Raw genomic sequence first — 26,213 nt, 5'->3', positions numbered from 1 at the left:
TTAGACAGGGTCTAACCCTGAGGTGGCCATTTCTACTAACTAGGCTGGCTATCCAAGGAGTCCCTGGGATCCACCTGTATTCTTTCCCATTCATGCCAAGAACTGGGGTTATAGATTTGTGCCAACACACTCAGTTTTCAAGGGTGTGCTGAAGATATCATCAATTCAGTTATTCATGGTTGCATAGTAAGCACTTGACTCACTCAGCAATCTCCACAGCCAGCTTTCCCTCACTGCCATCAAATCACTTAACATTCAAGAGTATCATTTTTCTTTTTTTGTTATTGTTATTTTTGACAGGGTCCTACTATGTAGATCAAGAGCTGTCCTAGGATTCCCAATGTAGTAGCAGTACAAAGTCATCTTTGGCGACTTAGTGAGTTCCAGGCCAGCTTGGGATATGTGCAGCTGTATTTCAAAACAAACAAACAAAGACACTTTTCCATGCCTCTACCACTGTAGCGTATAACTGACCCAGATTATTTGTAGTAGCTGCTTTTTTTTTATTTAGAAATAGACTAAGTATGGAGTTTTAAATATTTGCTTTTTATTTCACAGAAAGTAATCTATTTTTAAAGTATCTTTGGAAACATTTTGTAGGTTAAACTATAGTTCACTTGAAAAATACACTCTTATTTTTCATTAACCAACAGATCTGTCTTTAATTTTTTTCCTATTACAAAGATCTCTATTATGCATTTTAGAGTTATTTCTTGAGATGAGGCTATTTTAAAAATTTCAGAATAAAAATAAAACAAAGGGATCATATTCTGAGACTATATCTTTTCTCAAATCTAATTTCCTTCATTTTAACTTCCTTCACTAAAATTTATCTCAAAGTATCATGAGGTCAAGACTGTACTTCACAGTAAAATTTGTTCCAGACTTCTAAATATGGATAAGATGAGCATGCACCATTCAGGGATAGACCCAAATATTTAATAGAATTATTGAAGCTCCCTCCAAAAGCATGCTGAAATACTTTCCAAAAAAGTTTTATGTATTTAACCTTATACTACATAGCAATGGATAAGAATATCATTTTGCCATACTCTTGCCAATACTAGAAATGTATATAAAACTTGTTATGTGTTGAAACTCTAATTTAATACTCAATGTCTACTGATTGCCAGGTTGGACTAGTCCACAGGACAGCATGAAGGAGTATATGATGCTACTGCTTTTGGCTGCGTGCTCTGCCAAACCCTTCTTTAGCCCTTCACATACAGCGCTGAAGAATATGATGTTGAAAGATATGGAAGATACAGATGATGACGACGATGACGATGACAATTCTCTTTTTCCAACAAAAGAGCCAGTGAACCCCTTTTTCCCTTTTGATTTGTTTCCAACATGTCCATTTGGGTGTCAATGTTACTCTCGAGTTGTCCACTGTTCTGATCTAGGTAAGGACAGAAGTCAACTTTGGTTTCAAGAATACTGCTATTCTGAAAAAGGTTAAGAGCGTAAAAAAAAGTAGTAATCAAACTTTCAAAACTATATTCAGTCACTGTAAAATGGCTTATTACACTCTGAGGTGGAAGGCTTCTAGTCCACACTTTTAGGAATCCAATACAGAAGGACTGTGAGTTCCAGGCCAGTTTAGGTAAAATAGAGACCTCATATAAGAAACAAGAAAAATGAGGTGGTGATAGCTTACCTTCTCACTACCCCAGTTTTGATTCCAGAACTACAATACAGGCAGAGAAATGTTTAGGTGGAGAGTCCAGCAGAGTGCAAAGCACTTACTTAAAAAGTCCAGAATAAAAAGGGAAAGGGGCTGGGTGGTAGTGGAGCTTGTGTTTAACACAGCATTTGGGAGGCAGAGGCAGGTGGATCTCTGTGAGTTATAGGACAGCCTGGTCTATAAAGCAAGTTCCAGGACATTCAGGGCTACACAGAGAAACCTTGTCTTACCACCCCCAACACACATACCACAAAAAAGAGGGACCTTACATAGAAAGGATTTCTTTCTCTTCTCAAATCTAAGCACTTCATTTTTTATTTCCTTCACTGTAATTCAACTCAAAATGTCAATCCTACACTTTCTTGGCAGCAAAATTTTATGGTAACAAAATACGGTGCCTACTTAGAACAGTAACATGGGTCAATATTTCATGAGATCTTTAGATATTTTAAGTGCAATGTTCTATTATGAATATTTTGAATTTAGAACTTCCTAGAAAGAAGTGACTGAACTAAGGTCTATTTAAAATTTATCATTCTTGTTGAGTAATTTCATTATATTGTTTTTGTTGCTGCAATAAAACAACAAGAAAGGAACCATTAATTTTGGGTTGTTGCACATTGCAGCTCACATATTAGCAACCAAGAGGGGAGAGGAATGACAAAGGAATCGGGGGGGGGGGGAGCAAGAAATAAGTATAGAGGAAGCAAAGTTAGGAGAGAGACAGAGGTAGAATGAATGTCTACGCTAGCTATCTTTCTGCTTTATTTCCTTTATTTCCTCTTTTATTCAGTTTCCACACCAACACTCTAGGGAGAGTACCACATACATTCAGGGTGGGTCCTCCCTTGGTTAATCCTTTCTAAAATTGCCCTCAGACACACCCAGAGCTATACTTCACAACCTAATGAAGTTGACAATCAAGACTAGTTTCAAGTTGGATGCACATACCAACTTAACATCCAAACACATCCCTTTAGATCTAATATTGTATACCTGGTCTTCAAAGGGCTCGTGTCCATCTTATAATGCAAACTGCATTCAGTTCATCTTAAAGAGTTTCACAGTCCTAACAGTTCCAATACTGCTCAAATGCCCAAGTTTAAGGCTTCCTAAGACTCAAACTCTTAGCTGTGAGTCCCTGTAAAATAGAAAAGAAACTAAACAATTACAAGATACAGATGTACACAGTACACATTCTCATTCCAAAAGAAAGGGACAAGGAATAGAAAGGAAAGACTAGACCAAAGCAAGTCACAAGACCCAGAATGGCAAATACTAAACCCTGTATATCCACAGCTAGCACTCAGGGTACAAAGTGGCAAGATAAATGAGCTCAGCATGGCTTCTCTCCTAGGCTGGCTCTGTTCCCTTCCTCCATACCTCTCCCCTCCCCTCCCCTCCCCTCCCCTCCCCTCCCCTCTGCTCTCCTCTCCTCTCCTCTCCTCTTTCCCCTCCTCTCTCCTCCCTTCTTATTTTGAGACAATATTTATATAGCTCAAGATAGCCTCATACTGGCTATGTACCCCAAAATACTCTTAATTTTCTGGGCCTTTTTGTCCTTACTTCTAAAGTACTAAAAATCAAGTGGTCAGCCCTAAAATGACATACATATGTAGGTCAACATTATATGGAGTGGGCAAGTTGTATTATTTATTTAGGAACATACACATTACAATTAATGAAAGCCATAAATTTGAAAGAGAACAAGGGGGAGCTCATGGGAGGGTCTGAAGGGAGGAAATAGAAGAAGGAAATGATGTAATTATAATCTCCAAACAATTTTAAAAGAACATGCACCTTAACCTTATTCTGAGATGACAAAGGCAGCTATTGTCCCTGCAATGAAGAATGAAGACTAAACACATAAGGGTAGAAAAGTGATATGCATTGAACCACTTTGTTCTTTAGTTAATATGGTAGATGACGAATGAAGTAAGTTATAGCTCACATCTACATGCTAATCAAGGTATTTGTAGGGTCTGGGAATAAGATTTACAGCCGGTTAAAGGAATTGACTAATATAGCAAAAGTATTCATTTTTGTTAATAAACATGAAGATTATCTTGCATATCTGTTTCTCTAATCCTAACTTTCTACATGTTGGGCTTTTTTTTTTTTTTTCTTTGTTTTGTTTTATTTTGGTTTTTGGACACTATTTTGGCTTCCCCACTATTTAGACCAGGCTGGCCTAGAACTCACAGAGATTTGCCTACCTCAACCTTTGGAGTGCTTTGGATTAGAGGTGTGTACCATCCCAACCAACTTCATCTTGGTTCTTCTCACTACCCAGCAAATCTGCACAAAAAGGCTATTATTTTCAGCCCGAGTATAAGCTCTGCTTCTGCTGCCGCTTGTGATCTCTAAACAGAGCCAAGCATAGCATAGTCTACCACCATGTATTTCACCTGGGAACCAGCCAGGTTCAAGACAGATAGACACCCTGAAAAAATACAAAAAGTCACTTGGAAAGGTCTTGAGACTTTCAAAAGCAAATGTTATTTGTCACTTTTTATAACTTCTAAGTCCCATGTTACTGATCACCATGAATTTAAAAAAAATTTATGTCTACTGTATTATTGATCTCATCTTTAGCATGAATGTCTATCATCTGTAACATGTTTATTTCTCAGGTTTGACCTCGGTCCCAAGCAACATTCCATTTGACACTCGAATGGTTGACCTTCAAAATAATAAAATTAAGGAAATTAAAGAAAATGATTTCAGAGGACTCACTTCACTTTATGTAAGTTTATATGCTCATTTTTTCAAATACTTAGTGAAAATCCTTATCACCGTTGAAAAGGTTATTTATACTTAGCAGTGTAAAGACATTTTACTTTCTTATGGATGATCCACTGAAAAGTTCTTGTATTGAGTCAAGTAAACACCATGACTTAATTCAATTAATGCTTATAAAATAATAGTGAAACAAAAGGTAATTGGGCTGAGAATTTAAATAAGTTCATAATCTAGGCACAATGACAATGCTCATTATCCACTAAAAGGAGTAAGGGAAGAAGTATTACTCCCAGCACTTAGGAGGCAGGAGTAGGTGGATCTCAGGCCAATTAGAGCTACATAATGAGATCCTGTTTTAAAACAACCAAAAAATACTTATCTATACCAATAATCAACATAGTATGTAAGAAATCTTCCAAAACCACTGACTTAAGACCTTAGCATAGTTCTCTCACAGTAGCACACAGAATGTATTTATCTAGGTGGCTAATATATTCATGCATGTCATCTGATTTTGCAGCTGTGGAGGCATCATTGCTCCTGTCAGCACTGCTCCATCTTGCTGAGCTGAGGCCAGGCACGCTAAAGGAACAGCTCTGGCTCTATACTGTCTGGTATGGTAGGCCAAGACTACCTCTTCCAGGCCATTTCTCTAAAGTCTGAGACTGTTAAAGAAAACAAACATATAGCCTGCCGTCTTTAGGGAGGGTAAAATACTAAGAGGAGAAGAGAATTTGTAACCAGACTATGCCTTGCATATAGGCCTATCTGCATTTAACAGAAGCCAAGTATAGATTCTGTCTAGGAGATGTGAAGTCACCTTATCTCCTTGCCATCTCAGGTCAAAGATATACATACTCACCATGTTAGAGCCACACAAAGGGATAACTGGCAAGGTGCTACACCTAGAGTCTAGAGATTAGGTCAACCCTCTCCAAACCTCGTGTTGTATCACTGGACGGCTTGGTAGCTGGACTCCAGCTGCTTTTTTTTTTTTTTTTGCTTTAAGAAGAAAGTTTAGATTTACTCTATAAAATGTAATTTCAATATTAAGACAGTCGGCAATAACACAATGGATTCTACCAAAGATCCACCTAGCCCATGCCATTACTTGATTATTACAGAAACTCAGAGATAAGACAGGTTATTATTCTATCATTAGAGATTGGAAAGGATGTACATATATACATATGTAATTTAAAAAGAGAATGTGGAAATATATATAGCCTGTGAATATTTCTACTACCTTTGAAACTACATTGTTTAAATAATCAGAAAACAACAACTAATACTATATTTGATGTAAAAGCCATAAACATTTCAAATCAGTTAGCATAATTTTATTATATTTTAGGAGTATTTCATGAACTCAGGCCACATAAATTTTAGTTTTTCATTGAGAAATGGTACACTAAAAGATGTTGGGAAATTCTTAGACCTCTTTAATATTTTTAAAATCAATTTCTATATTGTATTGTGCTCCGGGTGAGTGTTCTGGTACTGGGTGAACCTGTACACAGCTGTTGGGCTCTATCAGCTAAATAACAATGGAGGACATGTCCTTACTTTCCTCAGCAATAAGAAGGGTACAATAACGGCATGGATTTTGTAGAATGGTTTATAAGATTAAATGAGCAAATACATGTTAAATCGCTACTCAGAGGTAGGGATTTCCTCAACTGTTCATCAGTATTACTGTCAGGCTAGTATGAGTAGATTGACCAAATGTGCTAATATAAGCCATTTTCATTATTAGGTTTTTCCCTTTGTTTGGTCTTTCAAGACAGGGTTTCTCCATGTAGCGTTGGCCACTCTGGAACACACTCTGCAGACCAGGTTGGCCTTGAACTCACAGAGATCTGCCTGCCTCTTCCTCACATAGTGCTGGGATTAAAGGTGTGTGGTACTACCGCCAGGCCCATTTTTAGTTTTTATATAACGGGTTTCACTAAGTTGCCCAGACTGGCCTCAAACTCTTGGACTTAAGTGCTTCTCCTTTCTAGTTTTCTCAAGTAGGTGTAACAAGAAGCACTTGCTATTGCTACAGGCTAAAGCACTTTCACAAGCAGGTGCTTTATACTTGAAGTAGTGGTATGCCACATAGTTATAACAGCTTAATTAAAATGTCTTACATATAACCTTTCTTAAAAGACAATGTTTTAGACATTCCAGGAAGCTCTGTTCTATTTCAAGCTGCCTGCCTGGTGCTAGTCCTCTCATAGAAAAGAAAACATACAGACCGGCACTCTAACACCCTCAGGCCTCCCCACTCACTCCTCTCTGCTGCTACAGTGACTTCACACTACATTTTCTTCTACATTGTTTCTTAATGATGTATCTGGGCTGCAGGACAGTTAGTTCCTTGTGTAAAAGCCAACACTGAGTACAGTTGACCTCGGGTTACTCTATCAGCCCATCCTGCCAGGCATTATGTCATTCAGCATTTGACAGAGCTGAACAAAACTGAAGAAAAGCTTTTACCCTAGTTTATTACTCATCATTCCTTTTATGTAACTTCAACAATCCAACAATTGCATGTCTTAGCTAGAAAACAAATGGATAAGTGACAAAAGATCTAAGTCCTGAGCACCATGGCAAGATCTTATTGAGTATATATTCATTAGGCAAGACAGCTCTGACTTCACTTGCAGGTGACACCAAGCGAGTCAGTTTTCTTCATTGTACCCTGTACTGTACTACTCAAAGGAAAGCTAGATTTAACCTCATAGGGTCGAATAAAAGTTACAAGCCACCTTTGTGACCCACTAAGTTATGAAAGGCAACTCCCTAACTCCTTTGGAAGAGCAGTCAATGCTCTTAACCATAGAGCCATCTCTTCAGCCTTGTAATAGGAATCTTTAGCTAATATACAAATAGTAGAAATTATATTGATTTCTATGACTAATATAGTCAATCCTGTAAATAAGCCCATTCCTTAAAACCAGTGGTTTTCAACCTTCTTAATGCTATGAACCTTTAATGCAGTTCCTCATGCTGTAGTGACCGCCAATCATGAAATTATTTTTGTTGCTACACCATAACTGTAATTTTACTACTGTTATGAATAATAATGTAACTATCTGTGTCTTCCAATGGTCTTAGATGACATCTGTGAAAGGTCATTCCACCCCCCATACCTCAGAAGGGTCACGACCTACAGGTTGAGAACAAGTGCCTTACACTGGCCTTCTATGCTTTGTCTAGGCTCTGATTCTGAACAACAACAAGCTAACAAAGATTCATCCAAAAACCTTTCTAACCACCAAGAAGTTGAGAAGGCTGTATTTATCCCACAATCAACTGAGCGAAATTCCACTTAACCTTCCCAAATCATTAGCAGAACTCAGAATTCATGATAATAAAGTTAAGAAAATACAAAAGGACACGTTCAAAGGAATGAATGCTTTACACGTTTTGGGTAAGTTTTCTCAATGAATGCAACATGGTGAAATTGTAATCAACAGACACATTTAGATTGCTAATTTTCAAAGTAATTTCAAAAGTTAATGGTTGAATGTATTAAGCTATTTATAAACTAATAAAGTATGAAAAATTATAGAGCACAAATTTAATTTTTGTGATACTGTTTCTCTTTTTCAAGAATCTTGTGACACACTTTGCTGTTTTTTGGGAACTGAACCCTAACTAATAAAACCTATGCTATTAAGTGTAAAAATAGTATTTTAATATATTGTATAAATTACTCAAACATAATGTATACAATTAATTCTCTTATTATTTGGAATACAAACCTAGTTTTGGCTATGTTTTAAGATTATTAATATGTACATTTTATAATTTACATCTCACAATTTAATTTGTAATGTTCATCATATAACTATGCCATCTGTCTTCAACAGTCATTCAAACACCTAAGCAAGGTCCATGTCCATATATTCTCTTAACCCAACCAAGTACCTAGCAATTATGAAACAGCCTCTTAACATTTCTTCTAAGTTAGCTTTCTGTTAGTCACATAATTTATTTATTTTTCCTTTGTGTAAGATAATTTCACTTGCTTTATTTCTTTAATATATATAATATTTACTATTTTTTCTTATTTTACATATCGATCCCAGTTCCCTCTCCCTCCCTCCCATTCCCCCACCCCCACTCTACAGGAAGGGTGATGCCTTCCAGGAGGGAGCAACAAAATCTGTCAAGTCATTTGGGGTAGGGACTAGGCCCTCCCTCCTGTCTCTAGGTTAAGGCAGTATCCCTCCATGGGGAATGTGCTCCCAAAGTCCTTTCATGTATCAGGGATACATCCTGGTTCCACTGTCAGAGGTCCCTTAGACTGCCCAGCCCTTCTAACTGAGACCCACGTTCAGGGGGTCTGAATTGGTCCAATGCTGGTTTCCCAGCTATCAGTCGGGGAGGGGGGTCCATGAGCTCCCCCTTGTTCAGCTCAGCTGTCTCTGTGGGTTTCTGTAGCCTGGCCTTGATTCCTTTCTTATCACTCCTCCCTCTCTGCAACTGGATTCCAGGAGTTTGGCTCAGTGTTTAGCTGTGGGTGTCTGCTTCTGTTTCCATCAGCTACTAGACGAGGGCTCTATGATGGCACATAAGTTAGTTATAATCACATAATTTATAAGTGACATATGATTTTTTAAAAATTAAGAGGTAGGGCTAGGACTAGCAAGATAGCTCAGGAAATAAAGTGCTTGCTGCATAAATCTGCGAACCTGAATTTGATCCCCAGAATCCACATTAAAAAGTAGGGCACGGTAGAGTATACTTGTAATCCCAGCAATAGGGAAGCAGACATGGGCAGACAGATACCTATGTCTGACTGGCCAGCTAGCTTAGCCTACTTGGCAAAAACAAACAAAAAACCCAAAAGAACAAAAACTTGTCTCAACAAACAAATCTAAGAGGTTATGTGCAATTAATTTATGTCAATTTAAAACACCATGAAAAATGGCATCCAAGACTAATTAATCTCTGACCTCCATGAGTGTGTGCATATGCACACAGTTTAGGAGATAACAAAATGGAAAACACAAATACCGTGAATTATATAAAAGGTGTTTTCTTTCCTGCTGCAATATTACTATAAACCATCCAAATCATTATGCTCATGGTATACTGAAAAGTAATGCTACTTAGTAGTTCAAAACAAAGGAATATTTTAAAAAGGAGCTTGTTATATATTCCAATTCACAAAATTCAAAGCAGTGTTTTTTCTGAGATTGATAGAAAAGTATACACAAGTAGGCATACTGAGTGGAAATGAGTATGAATGAACAAGACACACTTCTCCAATATTCTTCAGATGCGTCCCTCTGTGTTGTGAGTTTCCATGATGATAATAGGTGTGTGCTGAATTATGTAATTTCTTCCACAGAAATGAGTGCAAACCCTCTTGAAAACAGTGGTATAGAACCAGGAGCATTTGAAGGGGTGACAGTATTCCATATCAGGATTGCTGAGGCAAAACTAACCTCAATCCCAAAAGGTTTGTATTTGTTTTACTTAAAACACAACATTTTAAAAGGTACCATCTTTCAATGAGTACACATTGTTATATGGTATTATCATACATTAACTTGTAATATTTAAAGCTTTACAGTATATAATAAGAACTACACTACAATCAGAAATCCTAGCACCAGTATTTCTGATCAGAGTGGTATGAACTTTAGTACTTTTTTAAAAAAAATACAGAAATATATGCAGTGATCTTTTTGACACTACACCATAATCTTTTTATTCCAGTAAGAATAACATAAAAAACAGCAATGAGCTTTCTATTGTCCTTCTCTTTCCTGACAGTTATTCTTCTAACACTGTCAATCCACGAAGTTCTATAGAGATGGAGAATTGTGTAGAATAAAAAGCAGAGTAAGTTGAATGAGGCCAGACCTTAGCTGTGCTGCTGCAGCTGAGGTGGACAGGGACTGTAAGGCCAGAAGGGGGCAGCACTGGCTTTGGCAAGAAGGATATGTCATAAAGGGCTTTGTGACATCTTCCCAGGGACATGGTGAAGATAAATGTGCGAATATACACAGAGAGGCTTGAAGGCAGTATCTGAGACAGACAACAATCTTACTAGAAAGAAAGAGCCTTGCATCACCAGTTCAGATTAATGGGACATGAAGCAGGCACTCCAAAGAGAAATGCTCCTTCACTGTCCTAGATAACTTACACCCAAACTTGCCATCTGTTAACTAGCTGGGTAGGACTGACTGCCTTTTTTTGCAACTCAGGCTCACAATCTTGATTTCCTCATCTCCAACAAAGGCTTCTTTTCTGTGTTGATGACTAACTGAGTCAGAAATATCCCATATTAATAAAATTTTTCAATTTCGAACATTAATTTCACTATCTACCAGTAAAAATATCAACTTGTTCTGTTCTATTACTTTGAACCAAAATGAACAAAACAAAGAGTACCTGATACAGTGAATTTTTCCTAAAGAATTTATTTTCCATTTTTTTATTTCATTTTACATGCCAACCACAGCTTTCCCTCCCATTTGAAATTATTATTATTTTTAATACATACAAAAAAACTTATATAGGGCTGGAGAGATGGCTCAGCAGGGTTAAAAGCACTGGCTGCTCTTCCAAAGAAACCAAGTTCAATTCCTAGTGCTCAAATGGCCATTTAAACCCTATTCTGGCTTCCCCAGGCACCAGGCTTACACCCGGCACATAGACATACATGTAGGCAAAACTCATATAAATTAAATTAAAAAATGAATTATATTTCACTTATTTGAAAGATATATAAAAAGTGGGAAGATAATCCCCCCAGAGAAGAACCAGTTTAATACATATTTATACACATAAATCATCTTTATTTAAAGTTAAATAAAGTGGGTGCTCAACTACTAGAATCCCTAAAATCTTGTAATTTTTGGAGCAGTGACAAAAAAAGAAAAACAATAAATTCTATCCAGAAGTCAAAAGCACACATTTCCTTTCTTGGATGTGAGCTGGCATGGAGTACAGAGAAGCCAGCAAGGAAAGGAGTAAGACAAAGGGAAGAGACAAAGGAGGATTTGATGGATAGGAAGAAGCAGCCCGGCCTGACAGGATGGGTGATGTCAGCGGGTATGGCCATTCTTTCCTATCTAAATACACCCTAATTACAATTTCCTTCAAATATCAAAGCACAGCTTAATTTAATTTTTAATATTATTTCAGAGCTTAAATTATATATTTACAAACAAACCAGAATCAAATATCTCAACTTACATAACTATTCTGTCACTATCTCTCTGACATTAAAAAACTATTTCTTGGAAACAACGTTATTCACTAAAATGTGATAGTCAGCATGTCAAACTTCTATCATAATATTTATTACTTGAAGCATGGTGAAATGGCAGTTATCCCAGGAGCTATTACCAGGAAGAGTTGACAGCAGGAAAGTAGAAAAATGTCTTCTGTTTGTATGGGAAATTCTACTGCACAATCCCATGTGGGTGGGGAATAGTGGTAGGAAAAGCAGTTCATATTTGTCAGCAGCACATGGGTTTTTGCTAGATTCACATCTCTGCATTACCTCTGCTTGTGCCTATCTTAAACTTTGCCCCATTCTGCTCTCTGGTCTCCAACCTTCCTCGTGTCCTGAGGACATGGCCCCTAAGTTTATTAAGCTCCCCATTGAGTTTGCTCTTTTCCAGCTTACTATCATCCACTCCAGAATAGGCTGGCACAGGACATTATCTAGTAATACCATGAGAATACTAATTGTTTGGTGACAGACCCTTGGTCTTTTAACTGAAAGTAACATATAGTCATTGTATAAATATAATTAAAGTCAATTCAAGAAATTAGAATGCTGTCAATTTAGAATAATAATTTTTCTATTCTAGTTTACTTTTAAATTCTGGAATAAAAAATAAATTTAGCTATAAAGCCTACTGATAATGAAAAGATATTTCAATTTCATTCATCAGTTTCTACCATTAATTTGGGAAGGGAATGTTTTAGCAAAAGTTAAAAATGGGAAGTTTTTCTAGCAAGGTAACTAACTAGAAGCATAGTTTGACAAACAGTACATTGAAATAAGACTGCTACGGTAAGGCTTGCTTGAGTACTCTGGTCAGCCTCTCTGATACCAGCTACAAATGCAGAGGAGTAGGCTCTGGGTACACAGTGTGAAAAGAACAAGAAGTTCAAAGGTCACGTGTCATGTGCTGGGGCACTAAAGCTGTATTTCTAATAGAAAATAACTATTACTAACTTCAATGAATGAAACATCTCAGAAGAGTAGGATCTTGTATACTGATGATGTTAAGGAACAAATGACTTAACGGCTAACCTCTGGGCATTTGCCTGAAAGAATCAAACTTGCCTGCTGCTTGTGTAAAATAAGTCACTAAGTAAATCACAAAATTATCAAGAATACTATTCTGGCTAAAAAATCCATAAATAAAGACAATAAAATAAAGCCACCCAAGTCAAGTACAAGTGTTTATGTAGTGCTAGCTATTTTGGAAGCTAAGGTAGGCCTCTGGTTTGCAACCAGAAATTTGTGGCCAACCCGAGGATCTTAGGTGAACACCATTTCAAACACCATTCACAATTATAGGAAAGAACAGATCAAGGCAACAACTACCAATGCCTAAAGCATCAAAAAAGGATGACCTACCTCATCTGATTGAGTCTCTGGACGTGAGGGCCAAGTCAGGAGGCAGGGTCCTGATAAACAGTATCACCTGGAAGCTGGCAGCCAAATCCAAGGATGAGCGTCTCAATCAAATCAATATTTCAAACAAATAGAAAGGGAATGAAATATAAAGAATATGCTACTCAAATTTTTGGGGTGTGTGTGTGTGTGTGTGTGCGCACACGCGCATGAAGAGTTGTATATTAATTGTTAATACTAAATATTTGGGTATCAAACCCTGGGTCTGGTATTCAGCTACAATCTTAATACTTGATTTCATTTTTTGAGACAGGGTTTCTCTGTGTAGCCTTAGAACTCCCTCTGTAGACCAGGCTGGCCTCAGACTCACAGAGATCCACCTGCCTCCTGAGTGCTGGGATTAGAGGTGTGAGCTGCCACCATTGGCTTAAAGGGTTTTCTAAAGGATGCACTTGAAATGCCTAATTCCACAATTGGAATCTTGGTAAACTGTCATTGAGGCTTGGCCTTATGTCATCTAACATACCTCTCTTCTTTTTAGGTCTACCACCAACCTTACTGGAGCTTCATTTAGATTTTAATAAAATTTCAACTGTGGAACTTGAAGATTTTAAACGATACAAAGAACTACAAAGGTATAAGTTCCCAAAACCTTCTCTGAAACATGATTAGCATATATGACCAAAGCATTAAAGACGTTTTTAAAGAATGTACAGGGATCCTACTCAAAAGTGTTAAGGGAAAACAAGGAGAGAGCCACTGTTAAAAGGTGCCTATACTAACAGGCTCATATCCTACATAAGGTTGTGGGGGTTTCAGAAAACTCTTATTAAATCTAACCACAACACATTTTATATCACCTATAGGCTGGGTCTTGGAAACAACAGAATCACAGATATTGAAAACGGAACTTTTGCTAATATACCACGTGTGAGAGAGATACACTTGGAACACAATAAACTAAAAAAAATCCCTTCAGGATTGCAAGAGTTGAAATACCTCCAGGTAAAACATTCTATTTGTGTTTCGTAGATATAGGCATTTTAGTTTGTGTAGAACATACTAGTGTATCTCAAGCAAAGATCCAGTGAGCAACAAGACAACTCTGAACATAATGACTCTTGTGGTATTGGTAGCCAAGTGTGAAGAGAATACTTTCTTACAAAGATACCACTCAAGAAGAATAGGACCCTCTCCATCTATTTACTTCCACCTAACTGAAACTGCCGAGGTCACTGTGACAAGCTGTTCACCAAGCAAACTTGAAGTGTTGAAGTTTCTCAAGTCAGGACACTAGGCACAATCTGTTCCCTTTCTTCTGTTTTCCACAATGCAAAGCAAGAGGATTAGGATCCATGTGCTAGGTTAGAAGTTGGTATATAATTTTTAACATTCACACCAGAGAATGAAATTAGCTGAAAAAAAAAAAATCACTATATGGAGCATATATTAGTTTTCTTTCTACTGCTGTAATAAGGCACTGGGAATAAGACCACTTATAAAAGAAAGAGTTAACTGGGCTTATGGCACCACCAGTTAGTCTGTGATGGCAGAGTAAAATCATGGCAACAGGTGGCCTAGAGCAGCAGCTCAGAGTTCACACTCTGACCCACAAGTAGGAGGCAAAGTACCCTGGGGATGGTGGGGGTCTTGAAATCTCAAAGCCCTCTCTCAGTAACACACCTCCTGCAACAAGTCCATATCTCCTAATCTTTCCAGATAGTTGCATTAACAGAGACCAACTATTCAAACATGTGAGCCTATGGGGGCCATTCTCATTCAGACAACTACAGAGCATAAGGAGTTCATATAGAGCTACTGATATATTTCAGTGGTAGAGTGCTTACAGAAAATGTGTGAAGCAATGGATTCAATTCTCAGCACCCTCACACTCTCTAAGAAGCTCACATTTTGTTACCTGCCAGCAGAAGTACCAAAAATGAAGACAGTTTTTACCCATAATTCTAGAACCTTTAGTTTCCCTAATTCTTGTCTATGGCCCTCACATGAAAAAAATTCCTATTTCTGCTGAGTAGCGGCAGCACACGGCTTTAATTCCAGCACGAGGCAGGCAGATGCCTGTGGGTTCAAGGCCAGCCTGAGTAATTCCAGGACAGTCAGGACTACACAGAGAAACTGTCTTGAAAAACCAAAACAAAGCAATTTAAAATCCCTATTTCACTTCACTCTGTTTCCCAAGGCCTTTCCTTACCATGCAAAGGCTTTTCTCTCAAGTCGAAAAACAAAAAATAACTAAGAATTGATTACTACTTGTACTAAATGTTTGTTGTTTCTTTTTGAGACAGGATCTCATTATGTAGTCCAGGTTGGTCTCAAATGCTCTATGTACTATAGACATTTTTAAAACCCATTATCCTCCTGCAATAAACCTCTTGAATGCTAAGAAGATTACAAGTATGTCCCGCTATGCCCAGACTTTATCCTATCTCTAAACAAGTTTTGTTCACTGCACTCTGGAGATTCAAGCCACTAAGGAACAGCTGTGTATAGATGTGGATTTCTGCAGCCATAACCACAGCCCAGTTTTCCCTATCTCAAGCCCCAACCCAATTTCCACATCTGCAACGCTACACTATACTTAGGTATCTTGCTTGTCATCCATCTACTTCTTACATGTTAATTTTCCTAGCATTTCATAGTGGACAAAATTTTAACACAGAAAAAAAAGTTCAAAATGAATAATAATCTGTAAAGTAAACAAATGCATACCTAGCTTGGGTTTCTTTCACTGAGCTTATTGCTATAAATGATACCTTGCAATGATACGGAGTAGTGGGAGCAATGAAGAGGATACATAAACTATCTTTTACAATATCCCAAGACCGATAAAGAACTGAAGAGAGTTGAAGACCAAACATAGATGATTTAGACAATGTCTGTTTTTCATGAACACGTTCAGATTAGTCTTGGCAAATGAAAGCTGATTTTATAGATAATAGGAATAAATATTCCAGCGTTGCCAGCAAAACACATTTAATATTGCACAGTAGTGACTACATGAGGTGGGGGAAATAGAAGGAACAAGCAAAGTCGCTAAGATGGCCAGACAATATATTCTCGATGGTGACACAAGTCCTATATAACAAAGTTCCCCCCCCCCCAAACACTTGCATAATACCTAAACATGACTTGGTATGACAAGTATTCAACATCTATAAATGAGTATATCTTACGGGAAAATACTTTCATATCAATGTAAAGAAAAAAGATGAAGCCAGGTGGTAGTGGTGCATACCTTTAATCTCAGTATTTCAGAGGCAGAGACAGGCAGATCTGAGTTTGAGGTCAGCCTGGTCTACAGAGTGAATTCCAGGACAGCCAGAGCTACCCAGAGAAACTGTGACTCAAAAAACAAAAACACAAACAACAACAACCAAAGGCAAACAGATGAATAAAGTCATAAATAAAAAAAAAGTGATTATATCTGAGAATAGTAGTTTATATTTGTAATCCCAGTAATATCAGTCAGGAGGCTAAGGTCAGAATATCAAAAGTTTAAGGCCAGTTTTATGGCCTTAAAAATAAAGATTAGAAGTGCAGCTCAGTGGGAGAATATTTCCCTAGCATGCATGAGGTTCCATGTTCAAGATTTACCAACTCTTCTGAAGCTTAACTATTAATAAGACACGTTCCTTTTAATATTTATTAAGCATTTAAAAATCCATTCTTTTTCCTCCCACAACAGATAATATTCCTTCATTATAATTCAATTACGAAAGTGGGGGTGAATGACTTCTGTCCAACGGTGCCAAAGATGAAGAAATCGTTATACAGTGCAATAAGTTTATTCAACAACCCAGTGAAATACTGGGAAATACAACCTGCAACATTTCGCTGTGTTCTTGGCAGAATGAGTGTTCAGCTTGGGAATGTTGGTAAATAGTAATTAATGTCACCATTGAATATAAAATTCAAAATTTTATCCATTTGGAATACTTGAACTATATTAATAATGGTAGTATGTCACATAAGCAAAACTCTATTCATTATGATTAAAGACAAAAAATTTAAACAGAATTTTGCCCTACTATTGATACTCAGAATAAACATCTATTGCAGTGTTCCTTTGCATATGAATGGTTCTGTATAAATCTTTTGGTTAAATATTCTTTTCTCTTCAACAGAAAGATATTCAGTATTTAACCTTTTATTATCAAATATACTAAACAGAACTGTACTGTAAACAGAATGCTTGACTTAGTAACATTTTGGCCCTTTCTTAGCTATTAGAAAAATAAAGTTGGCAAGAACAGCAATATGAAGACTACATATATTTTTAGTATCTTTTAATAACTTGGATAGTACTTTAGTATTTCTAATAATGTTGAAATATATGTAGTTTGACAAAAATCACATCAAAATTCTTAACTCATAATAAAACTTCAAGTATTCACTATCAACTCAATAGATAACATTCATATGAGTTGGTTTTGGAGCTGTAACACATGACTTTTTAAAAATTATTATCTGGTTATAAAACTGTAAAATGTAATGATTGCCTATATAAAATCTATAATTGCATTTTTGTAATGTGCATTTTTATGATCAGTTATATAAGCTTTTAAGAATACAGCAACTGTTAGGTTACATAGCATCATCACTTCAACCAGGAATATTTCAGGCTGTCCCTTTGGAAAAGTATGGATGCTAATCAATTCTGTACCAATTTGTCCCTTCAAATATGAAATTTGGATAACTCTGAGAAATGCATCTAGACTGACAAAAACTGAAAACTCTGAACAAAACTTAAGAGTGCTTTCATGTGTTTATTTTACAGATATTCACTATGAATTATGTAAAATTTGAAAATAAGGAAGACATTAAAATACTAGTTTTAAATAAAATATATGTGCTTTGGGTTCAATTTGTCTCCCTCCATTCAGAAACATACATACTTTTTTCTTTACAAAACTAATTTAATATTTTATTTTATGTATATGGGTGTTTCACTCACATGTATGTATGTAGTGACATATTATTTATGATTTATTAAAGCTTGACTGAGGATTCAGAAAAGTAAAATCATCCTCAAACTATTAGAGATCAGGCAGTGGTGATACCTGCCTTTAATCCTAGGACTCAGGATTAAGAGGTATATGGATCTCTGTGAGTCTAAGGCCATCCAGATCTACACAAGAGTGAATTAGTCTAAAAGAGAATTTAGTTCACACATTTAACCCAGTACCAAGTAGGTGTAGAAGATAGGAACAAGTAATCAGTATGAGGCATTCATTCTCCAGCCACGCTGAGGAGAGGCAGCAGTTTGAGACTTGGTGAAGAGCTCATGTGTGGATCAGCCCTTTCAGCCTGAGCTAGAGGTGAGAAATTTTGGCTTTAAGTTCATGAAAACAAATTATTAATAAATTCTTAAGCTGTTGCTGGGGTTTTCTTTCCCACCAGGTTCCAACACCACTTTAGTAGTCCTACACAAAGACATGTATTAATTTATAAAACTGTTGGCCAATGCCTAGGGCTTATTATTAGCTAGCTCTGTCTTAATTATTAACCCGTTTCTATTAAGTATTTCTACATGATCTTATCTTACTGGAAAAGGGTCTAGACCTGTTACTCTTTCCTAAGCTGCATGTCATCTCCTCATGGTCTCTCTCTGCCTACCTTTCCTAGAATTCTCTTTATCTCGTAGTCTGGCCTATCTTCCTGCCTCTATTGGCCAAACAATGTTTTAGTCATCAACTAATAAGAGAAACATGTATACAGAATGACATTCCCCATCATTAAGCTGTCAGAACTGCATTAAAGTTTTCTTCCACAAACACATTTTAATGGTAAGTACATTACCACTCAAGCCTGCTTGTATACAATTAGATTGAAAACAGATGAGTTACTACACCTAACAGTATACAATAGAATTCAAGTAAACAAGGAATCTCAATGATATTTTAGCTATATTTCATGCCAATTACTACAAAGTTCACTAGAATTCATAAAATACAATTCAAGAAAATCAAATATTGAAGTAAAACAAAAACTATTTTTAAATTTATTTTTATTTAAATTAAAAACAATCTTATTTTACTTACCAATTTCAGTTCCCTCTTCCTCCTATGTTCCCATTTCCCCCCACCAACCCCCATCCCTCCCCACTCCCCCATCCACTCCTCAGGGGGATCATCCAAGTCTGTCACATCATTTGGGGGAAGACCTAGGCCCTTCCTGTGTATCTAGGCTGAGAGCGTCTCCCTCCATTGGGAATGGGCTCCCAAAGTCTGTGCACTGGTTCCACTGCCAGAGGCCCCATACACTGCTCTGGCCTCCCAACTGACACCCACATTCAGGGCTGATCTCCAAAATATACAAAGAACTCAAGAAGGTAGACACCAAAACCAAACAATCCAATTAAAAAGTGGGGTCCAGATCTAAATAGAGACTTCTCAATAGAGGAATCTAAAATAGCTGAAAGACACAAGATATTGCTCAACATCCTTAGCCATCAGGGAAATGCAAATTGAAACAACTCTGAGATACCATCTTTCACCTTTCAGGATGGCTAAAAGAAAAAACACCAAAGACAGTTTATGTTGGAGAGGATATGGAGAAATGGGAACACTCCTTCATTGTTGGTGGGAGTGCAAACTTGTACAGTCACTTTGGAAATCAGTATGGCGGATCCTCAGGAAAATGGGAATCAGTCTACCTCAAGATCCAGCAATTCTACTCTTAGGCATACACCCAAAAGATGCAGATTCACACCACAAGGAAATCTGTTCAACTATATTCATAGCAGCATGATTTGTAATAGCTAGACTAGACCCTCAACTGAAGAATGGATAAAGAAAATGTGGTATATTTACACAATGGAGTACTATTCAGCAGGAAAACAAACAAACAAACAAACAAAAACAATGGGATCTTGAAATTTTCAGGCAAATGGATGGAACTAGAAGAAATCATCCTGAGTGAGATAACCCAGACACTGAAAGAAAAACATGGTATGTGTTCACTCATAAGTAGATATTAGACATATAGCAAAGGATAAGCAGCCTACAATCCACAACCCCAGAGAAGCTAGGAAAGGAAGACCTTAAGAGAGAGATACATGGAGCCCTGGAGAAGGGGAAATTAAGAGCTCCTGAGCAAACTGGGAGCACAAGGAGAGGAGGAGGGAGGGAAGAGGAAGAGGAGGGGAAAAGGGGAGGGGAAAGGAGAACATGAGGGGTCAGGAAGGTCAAGCTGGGGGAAGAACAGAGGAGAAAAAGAAAAGAGATAGCTTAATAGAGGGAGCCATTATGGGTTTAAAGAGAAATCTGGCACTGGGGAAATCACCAGGGATCCACAAGGATGACCCCATCAAAGAATCTAAGCAATCAGGGATTGGCTACTTAAATGCCCTTCCCCTATAATGAGATTGATGACTACCTTGAGTGCCATCTTAGAGCCTTCACCCAATAGCTGATGGAAACAGAAGCAGAGATTCACAGCTAAGCACTGAGCTAAACTCTTGGACTCCACGCTGGGGAAACCCACAGAAATAGCTGTCCTGAGCAAGTGTGAGTTCAGAGACCCCAGTCTGACAGTTGGGAAACCAGCATAAGACTGAACCAGGCCTCCTGAACGTGGGTGTCAGTTGCAGGGACTGGGCAGTTTATGGGGCCTCTGGTAGTGGAACCGTATTTATCCCTAGTGCACAAATGGACTTTGGGAGCCCACTCCCTATGAAGGGATACTCTCCTCTCAACCTAGATACATGGGGGGGGGCTAGGTCCCACTCCAAATGATGTGTCAGACTTTGATGATCCCCCATGGGAGGGATCACCCTCTGAAGAGTGGATGAGAGGTGGGAGGGGGGATTGGTGAGGGAATGGAAGGGAGAAGGAACTAGGATTGGTATATCAAGTAAGATAGTTTTTAATTTAAATAAAAATTAGTTTTTTTAAAAAGAATAATTACACGAATCAGGTGTGGAAACTGAGGAACGGATTTAAATAGCTTAAGGCACATGGAATTTGAATCTAGGGTGCAAATCTATGCTTTAACTATGACAGTATACTATTTTTTTCTTGGTGCTTTTATACTTCTAGGAATTATCTACACTAACACAAACCATGTCTTTTGGGGGCTGTTTCCCCAATGCACTTATTTTGGCTCCTTTTCTGTGTCCCATATTAATTTCTATAAATTTTGTCATTACTAAATCCACATTTCAGATTCTGACTTTTCTCACAGTTCCAACAATTCATATTTAATCATTTTTATACTTTAATTTCTATTATTTTACTAAATGAGAGAAAATTTATGTACCCAATTTATAACCCAATCGCTTAAATTATATATAATAAAATGGTCCTCACAATATTTAGAGTTTTGCAATCACTGCTATAAATCAATGTTGGAGCATTTTTTTAATCATCACCAACATTTCCCTTATTCCCTGGTAAATCTACATTTTTCTCTGGGGGTAGCCTTAATCTGGACATTTAATATGAGTAGAATAATATAGTGACTACTTATTCTACTTAATAAGTTATTTGGAGATTTATACATGCTGTAGCATATGAGAAGTTTATTGTTCTCTATTGCCAAGCAATATTTAATTGAAAGTATATACAATATTTATGCATTCATTGGTGGCTTGGTAATTGAGCTATTGTCAGATTTTGAGTACTATAAAGACACTGTTATGAAACATGACTTAAGACATAGATATAATGAAGACAGTTCTTGGAGGCAAGTTCACATACATATTAGTAATTAAATGAGACATTCATTTGAAAGCTCCTTTTATTCTTTTTTATTATTTAATATTTTTTCTTATTTTACATATCAATCCCAGTTCCCCTCTCCCTCCCAACCTCCCATGTCCCCCACCAGCTCCCCCATCCCATTCACCATCCACTCCCCAGGGAGGATGAGACCTTCCACGAGAGATCCTCAAATCTGTCAAATCACTTGGAGTAGGGCTCGTGTCTCTAGGCTAAGAGAGTATCCCTCCATGGGGAATGGGCTCCCAAAGTCTGTTCGTGCACTAGGGATACATCCTGGTTTCACTGCCAGAGGTCCCATAGATTGCCCAGGTCTCCTAGCTGACACCCCTGATCAGGGGGCCTGGTTTGGTCCTATGTTGGTTGCCCAGCTATTAGACTAGGGTCCATGAGTTCCCACTTGCTCAGGTCAGCTGTTTGTGTGGGATTTCCCAGCCTGGTCTTGACCCCTTTGTTCATCACTTCTCCCTCTCTGAAACTGTATTCCTGTAGTTTGGCTCAGTTCTTAGCTGTGGATCTCTGTTTCTGCTTCCATCAGCTACTGGATGAAGGCCCTAGGATGGCATTTAAGGTAGTTGTCATTCTCATTATAGGGGAAGGACATTTAAGGCAACCTATCCACTACTGCTTAGATTCCTAGCTGGGGTCATCCTTGTGGATCTCTGTACAATTCTCTAGTGCAGATTTCTCTTTAAACCTATAATGGCTCCCTCTATTGATGTGTCTCTTTTCTTGCCATCCTCTATTCTCCTCCCCTCTCCCCCCATGCTCCCAATTTGTCCAGGGGCTCTTGTAAGAAACAATAGCCAAAAGAGTAAATGAGATGAAATTATCAAACTTAGGAATAAAATCAATGAAAGAGAAACAACAAAAACAAAATACAAAGAATCAGAAATGAAGAGTTGGCTCAATAAGACAGACAAACTCTTACCCAAATTAGCCAAAAGATGGATAAGGAAGATCCAAATTAATAAAATTAGGGATGAAAAGGAAAGCTTTACAGTAGACATAAAAAAATTTCAGAAAATTCTAAGTATATATGTTAAAAATCTATGTTCCACAAAACTAGAAAATCTAAAAGAAATGGATGAATTTCTTTATATATAGGAATTACTAAAGTTCAATCAAGATGAAATAAACATTTAAACAGAACCATAACCTTTGGTGAAATAGAAGTAGTAATTTAAAAAATAAGTCTCCCAACCAAAAAAAATCCCTGGGGCCAGATTGGATTCAGTGCAGAATTCTGCCAAACACTCAGAGAAGTCATGGCAATACCCCTCAAATTAATGAGCAAAATAGAAACTGGAGAATATTTTCTAATTCTTTTATCAAACCACTATTACCTTGACACAAAAACACATAAAGACACAACAACAACAACAAAATTATAGACCAATTTTCTTTAAGAACACGATCAAATAGGCTTCATCTTAGAGAAGCAAGGATTGTTCAAATCAGTAAATATTATCTACCATATAAACAGAATCAATAAATGTTATCTACCACATAAACAGACGGAAAGGCAAAACCATAGGATAATCTTATTAGATGCAGAAAAGGTCTTTGAAAAAAATCCAACACTTCTTCATGTTATAAGTCCTGGAGAAAGTGGGGGCATAACTCAACAAAATAAAGGCAACTTATGACAAGCCTACAAGCTAAAATCAACCTAAATAGAAAGCAAACAGAAAGCAATACCACTGAAATAAAATCCAAAACAAAACAAGGACTTTTACCCTCTCTATACAGATTTAGTATAGTACTTGAAGTCTTAAGAACAATAAGACAATGCAAGGAGCTCAGGGTACACATGAAAGGAAGAAGTCAAAGTATCTTTATTTGCAGATGATAGGACAATATATATAAATCACCCTAAGAATTCCATGAAGAAACTCCTACAGCTGATAAACACTTTCAGCAAAGTAATAGAATACAAAATTAACACACAAAAGTCAGTAGCATTGTTATATACAAATAACATGGACTGACAAGAAAATCGGGGAAACAATACCTTTCACAATAGTCTCATATGCATGTATGTATATGTATATATATGTATATATATGTGCATATGTTTGTGTGTGTAATTAACCAATCAAAGACTTGTATGATAAAAACTTGAAGACATGTCTCATGATGCCAATGAGTTCATTTTATGTTGGTTATTTACTGGGCATGGGCCTGCCCTTGAGAGTGATTGCATCTCCAGTGAGACTTGGCTGGAAAGAACTAATTTTTCATTTGCCAGAGGTTAGTCTCTGGGTTAGGGATGGGAGCTTGTGTCTGCTTCTCTCTCTCTCCTCTCATGGCAGGGACCCTACGTGGCTAGACCTGTGCAGTTTCGGTGCATGCTGCCGGAATCTCTGAGTTCACATGTGTATCAGTCCTGCTTTATTTAGGCTTTTTATTCCTTGGTGTCCTCCATAGCCTCTGGCTCTTACAATCTGTCTCTCTTCCATAGGTTCCTTGAACCCCGAGGGGAGGAACTTAACAGAGACATTCATTTAGGACTGAGTGTTCCAATGTCTCCCACATTCTGCACATTGTTCAGCTGTGGGTCTCTACTTGTTCCTTTCTTCTCCTAAAGAAAGCTTCTCCGATGATGGCTGAGCAAACACTGACTTATGAGTATAGCAGAATGATATCAGAAGTCATTTTATAGCTATGCTCCTTTTGCAGAACAGTAGTATTTGACTTTCCTCTGGATCCCTGGACTATTCGGTCCCATTATTATAGATTTGTTTTGTGTTTTTATGGGATTCCTGTGTATATGAACATATGCATCTCTGTATCTTCATGTGTTTCTCAAGCTTTTTGTCTTGTTTTCTTCTGTTTATTTTGTCTTATTCCTCTTTGTTTTTGTTGTACCTGTTTTGTTTTATTATTATTTTTAGATGTCTATTTTTTAACATGAGACAGAATGAGTGTGGTGGGTTTGGATGGGAGGGGAGATAGAGAGGATCTTGGAGGAATTGTGGGAGAGGAAACTATAATCAGAATATATTGTATGGAAAATTCCATTTACAATTAAAAAAAAACTTTAAGAGAATGAAGAAGATAATCTGGGGATAGACAGACCCCGCCCCCCCCATGATCATGGATTTGATAGAATATAGGAAAAATGGCCAAACTACCAAAAACAAAACAATCACAGATTCCATGCAATCTTCATCAAAAAATTCCAACACATTAAAAAAAACAAAAAACAAAAAAAACTGAAAGGACACTTTTCAGCTTCATATGGAACCATAAAAAACTTAGAATAGCTTAAAAAATATCCTGAATAACAACAACAACAATAAAAAAAATTGCTGGAGGTATCACCACTGTATTGTATTGCTGTGATGAGACACTATGAACAAGACAACTCTTTTTTGTTGTTTTGGTTTGTTTTAATTAAAATTTTCATTTATTTTACATACCAACCACAGTTTCCCCTCCCTTCTCTTCTCCATTCCCTCCCCCTACCCACTCCTCATCTTTTCTGAAAGGGACAGACCTCCCACGGGAGTCAACAAAGCATGGTATATCAAGTTGTAGCAAGACCAAGCTCCTCCCCCTGCATCAAGGTTTGGTGAGACATTCCTGAATGGGGAATAGGTTCTCAAAAGCCAGCTCAAGCGCCAGGAACAGGTTCTGATCTTGCTGCTAGGGATCCCACAAACAGACCAGGCTACACAATCCTCACCCACATTCAGAAGGCCTAGGTCTATCCCATGCAGGCTCCCTAGCTGTCAGTCCAGTCCATAAGCTCCTACCAGCTCAGGTCAGATGTTTCTTTGGGTTCCCTGTCATAAACTTGGCACCCCTTCTTCATATAATCCCTCCACCTTCTCTTCAACAGGACTTCCAGACCTCAGCCCAGTGCTTGGCTGTGGATCTCTGTATTTTCTCCCATCATTTATTTACTGGATGAAGGCTCTCTGATGATAATTAGGGTGGTCAGCAATCTAATTATAGCAAAAGGTCAGTTGAGGCACCCTCTCCACTATTGCTAGGAGTCTTAGCTGGGGTCATCCCTCTGGATTCCTGGGAATTTCTCTGGCACCAGGCTTCTCCCTACCTCCCCAAACCCCCTATGAAGATATCTCTTTCATTACTCTCGCCGTTCATACTGCCACCAACCTGATCATGTTCCCATCCCACCCCCAGTTTATCCATGAGCTCTCATCTATTTCCCTTTCCCAGGGGAATCCATACATACCTCTTTGGGACCTCCTTGTTACCTAGGGGCTCCTTGTTCTCTGGGGTTCTGGATTATCCTTTACAGCTAATATCCACGTATGTGGGAGTATATACCATGTTTCTTTTTCTGGGTCTGGGTCACCCCACTCAGGATGATTGTTTTTCTAGCTCCATCCATTTGCTACTGCTTACTTATTTGCTTGCTTGCTTCCTTCCTTTCTCCCTCCCTCTCTTCCTCCTTCCCTTCCTTCCT

General features: G+C 37.7%; 2 protein-coding genes across 2 annotated transcripts in view; one reads left to right on the top strand and one right to left on the bottom strand.

Annotated features, from left to right (window-relative positions):
• The window catches only part of Cenpp (centromere protein P), a 174,696-nt gene that overhangs the window by 80,263 nt on the left and 68,220 nt on the right, over nt 1-26,213 (bottom strand). The window lies entirely within an intron of this gene.
• Nucleotides 1,133-17,123, top strand: Aspn (asporin). Its single transcript, XM_051194313.1, has 7 exons — nt 1,133-1,406; nt 4,321-4,433; nt 7,634-7,847; nt 9,777-9,887; nt 13,573-13,666; nt 13,898-14,036; nt 16,738-17,123. Exons 1-7 carry the CDS (start codon nt 1,157-1,159, stop codon nt 16,933-16,935), a joined length of 1,119 nt encoding a protein of 372 aa, XP_051050270.1. The 5' UTR covers nt 1,133-1,156; the 3' UTR covers nt 16,936-17,123.

Source organism: Phodopus roborovskii, unplaced genomic scaffold (genome assembly GCF_943737965.1).
Source record: "Phodopus roborovskii unplaced genomic scaffold, PHOROB, whole genome shotgun sequence".
Classification (NCBI taxonomy): domain Eukaryota; kingdom Metazoa; phylum Chordata; class Mammalia; order Rodentia; family Cricetidae; genus Phodopus; species Phodopus roborovskii.
The sequence above is the reverse complement of the archived record's forward strand: the minus strand, read 5'-3'. Positions and strand labels throughout refer to the sequence as shown.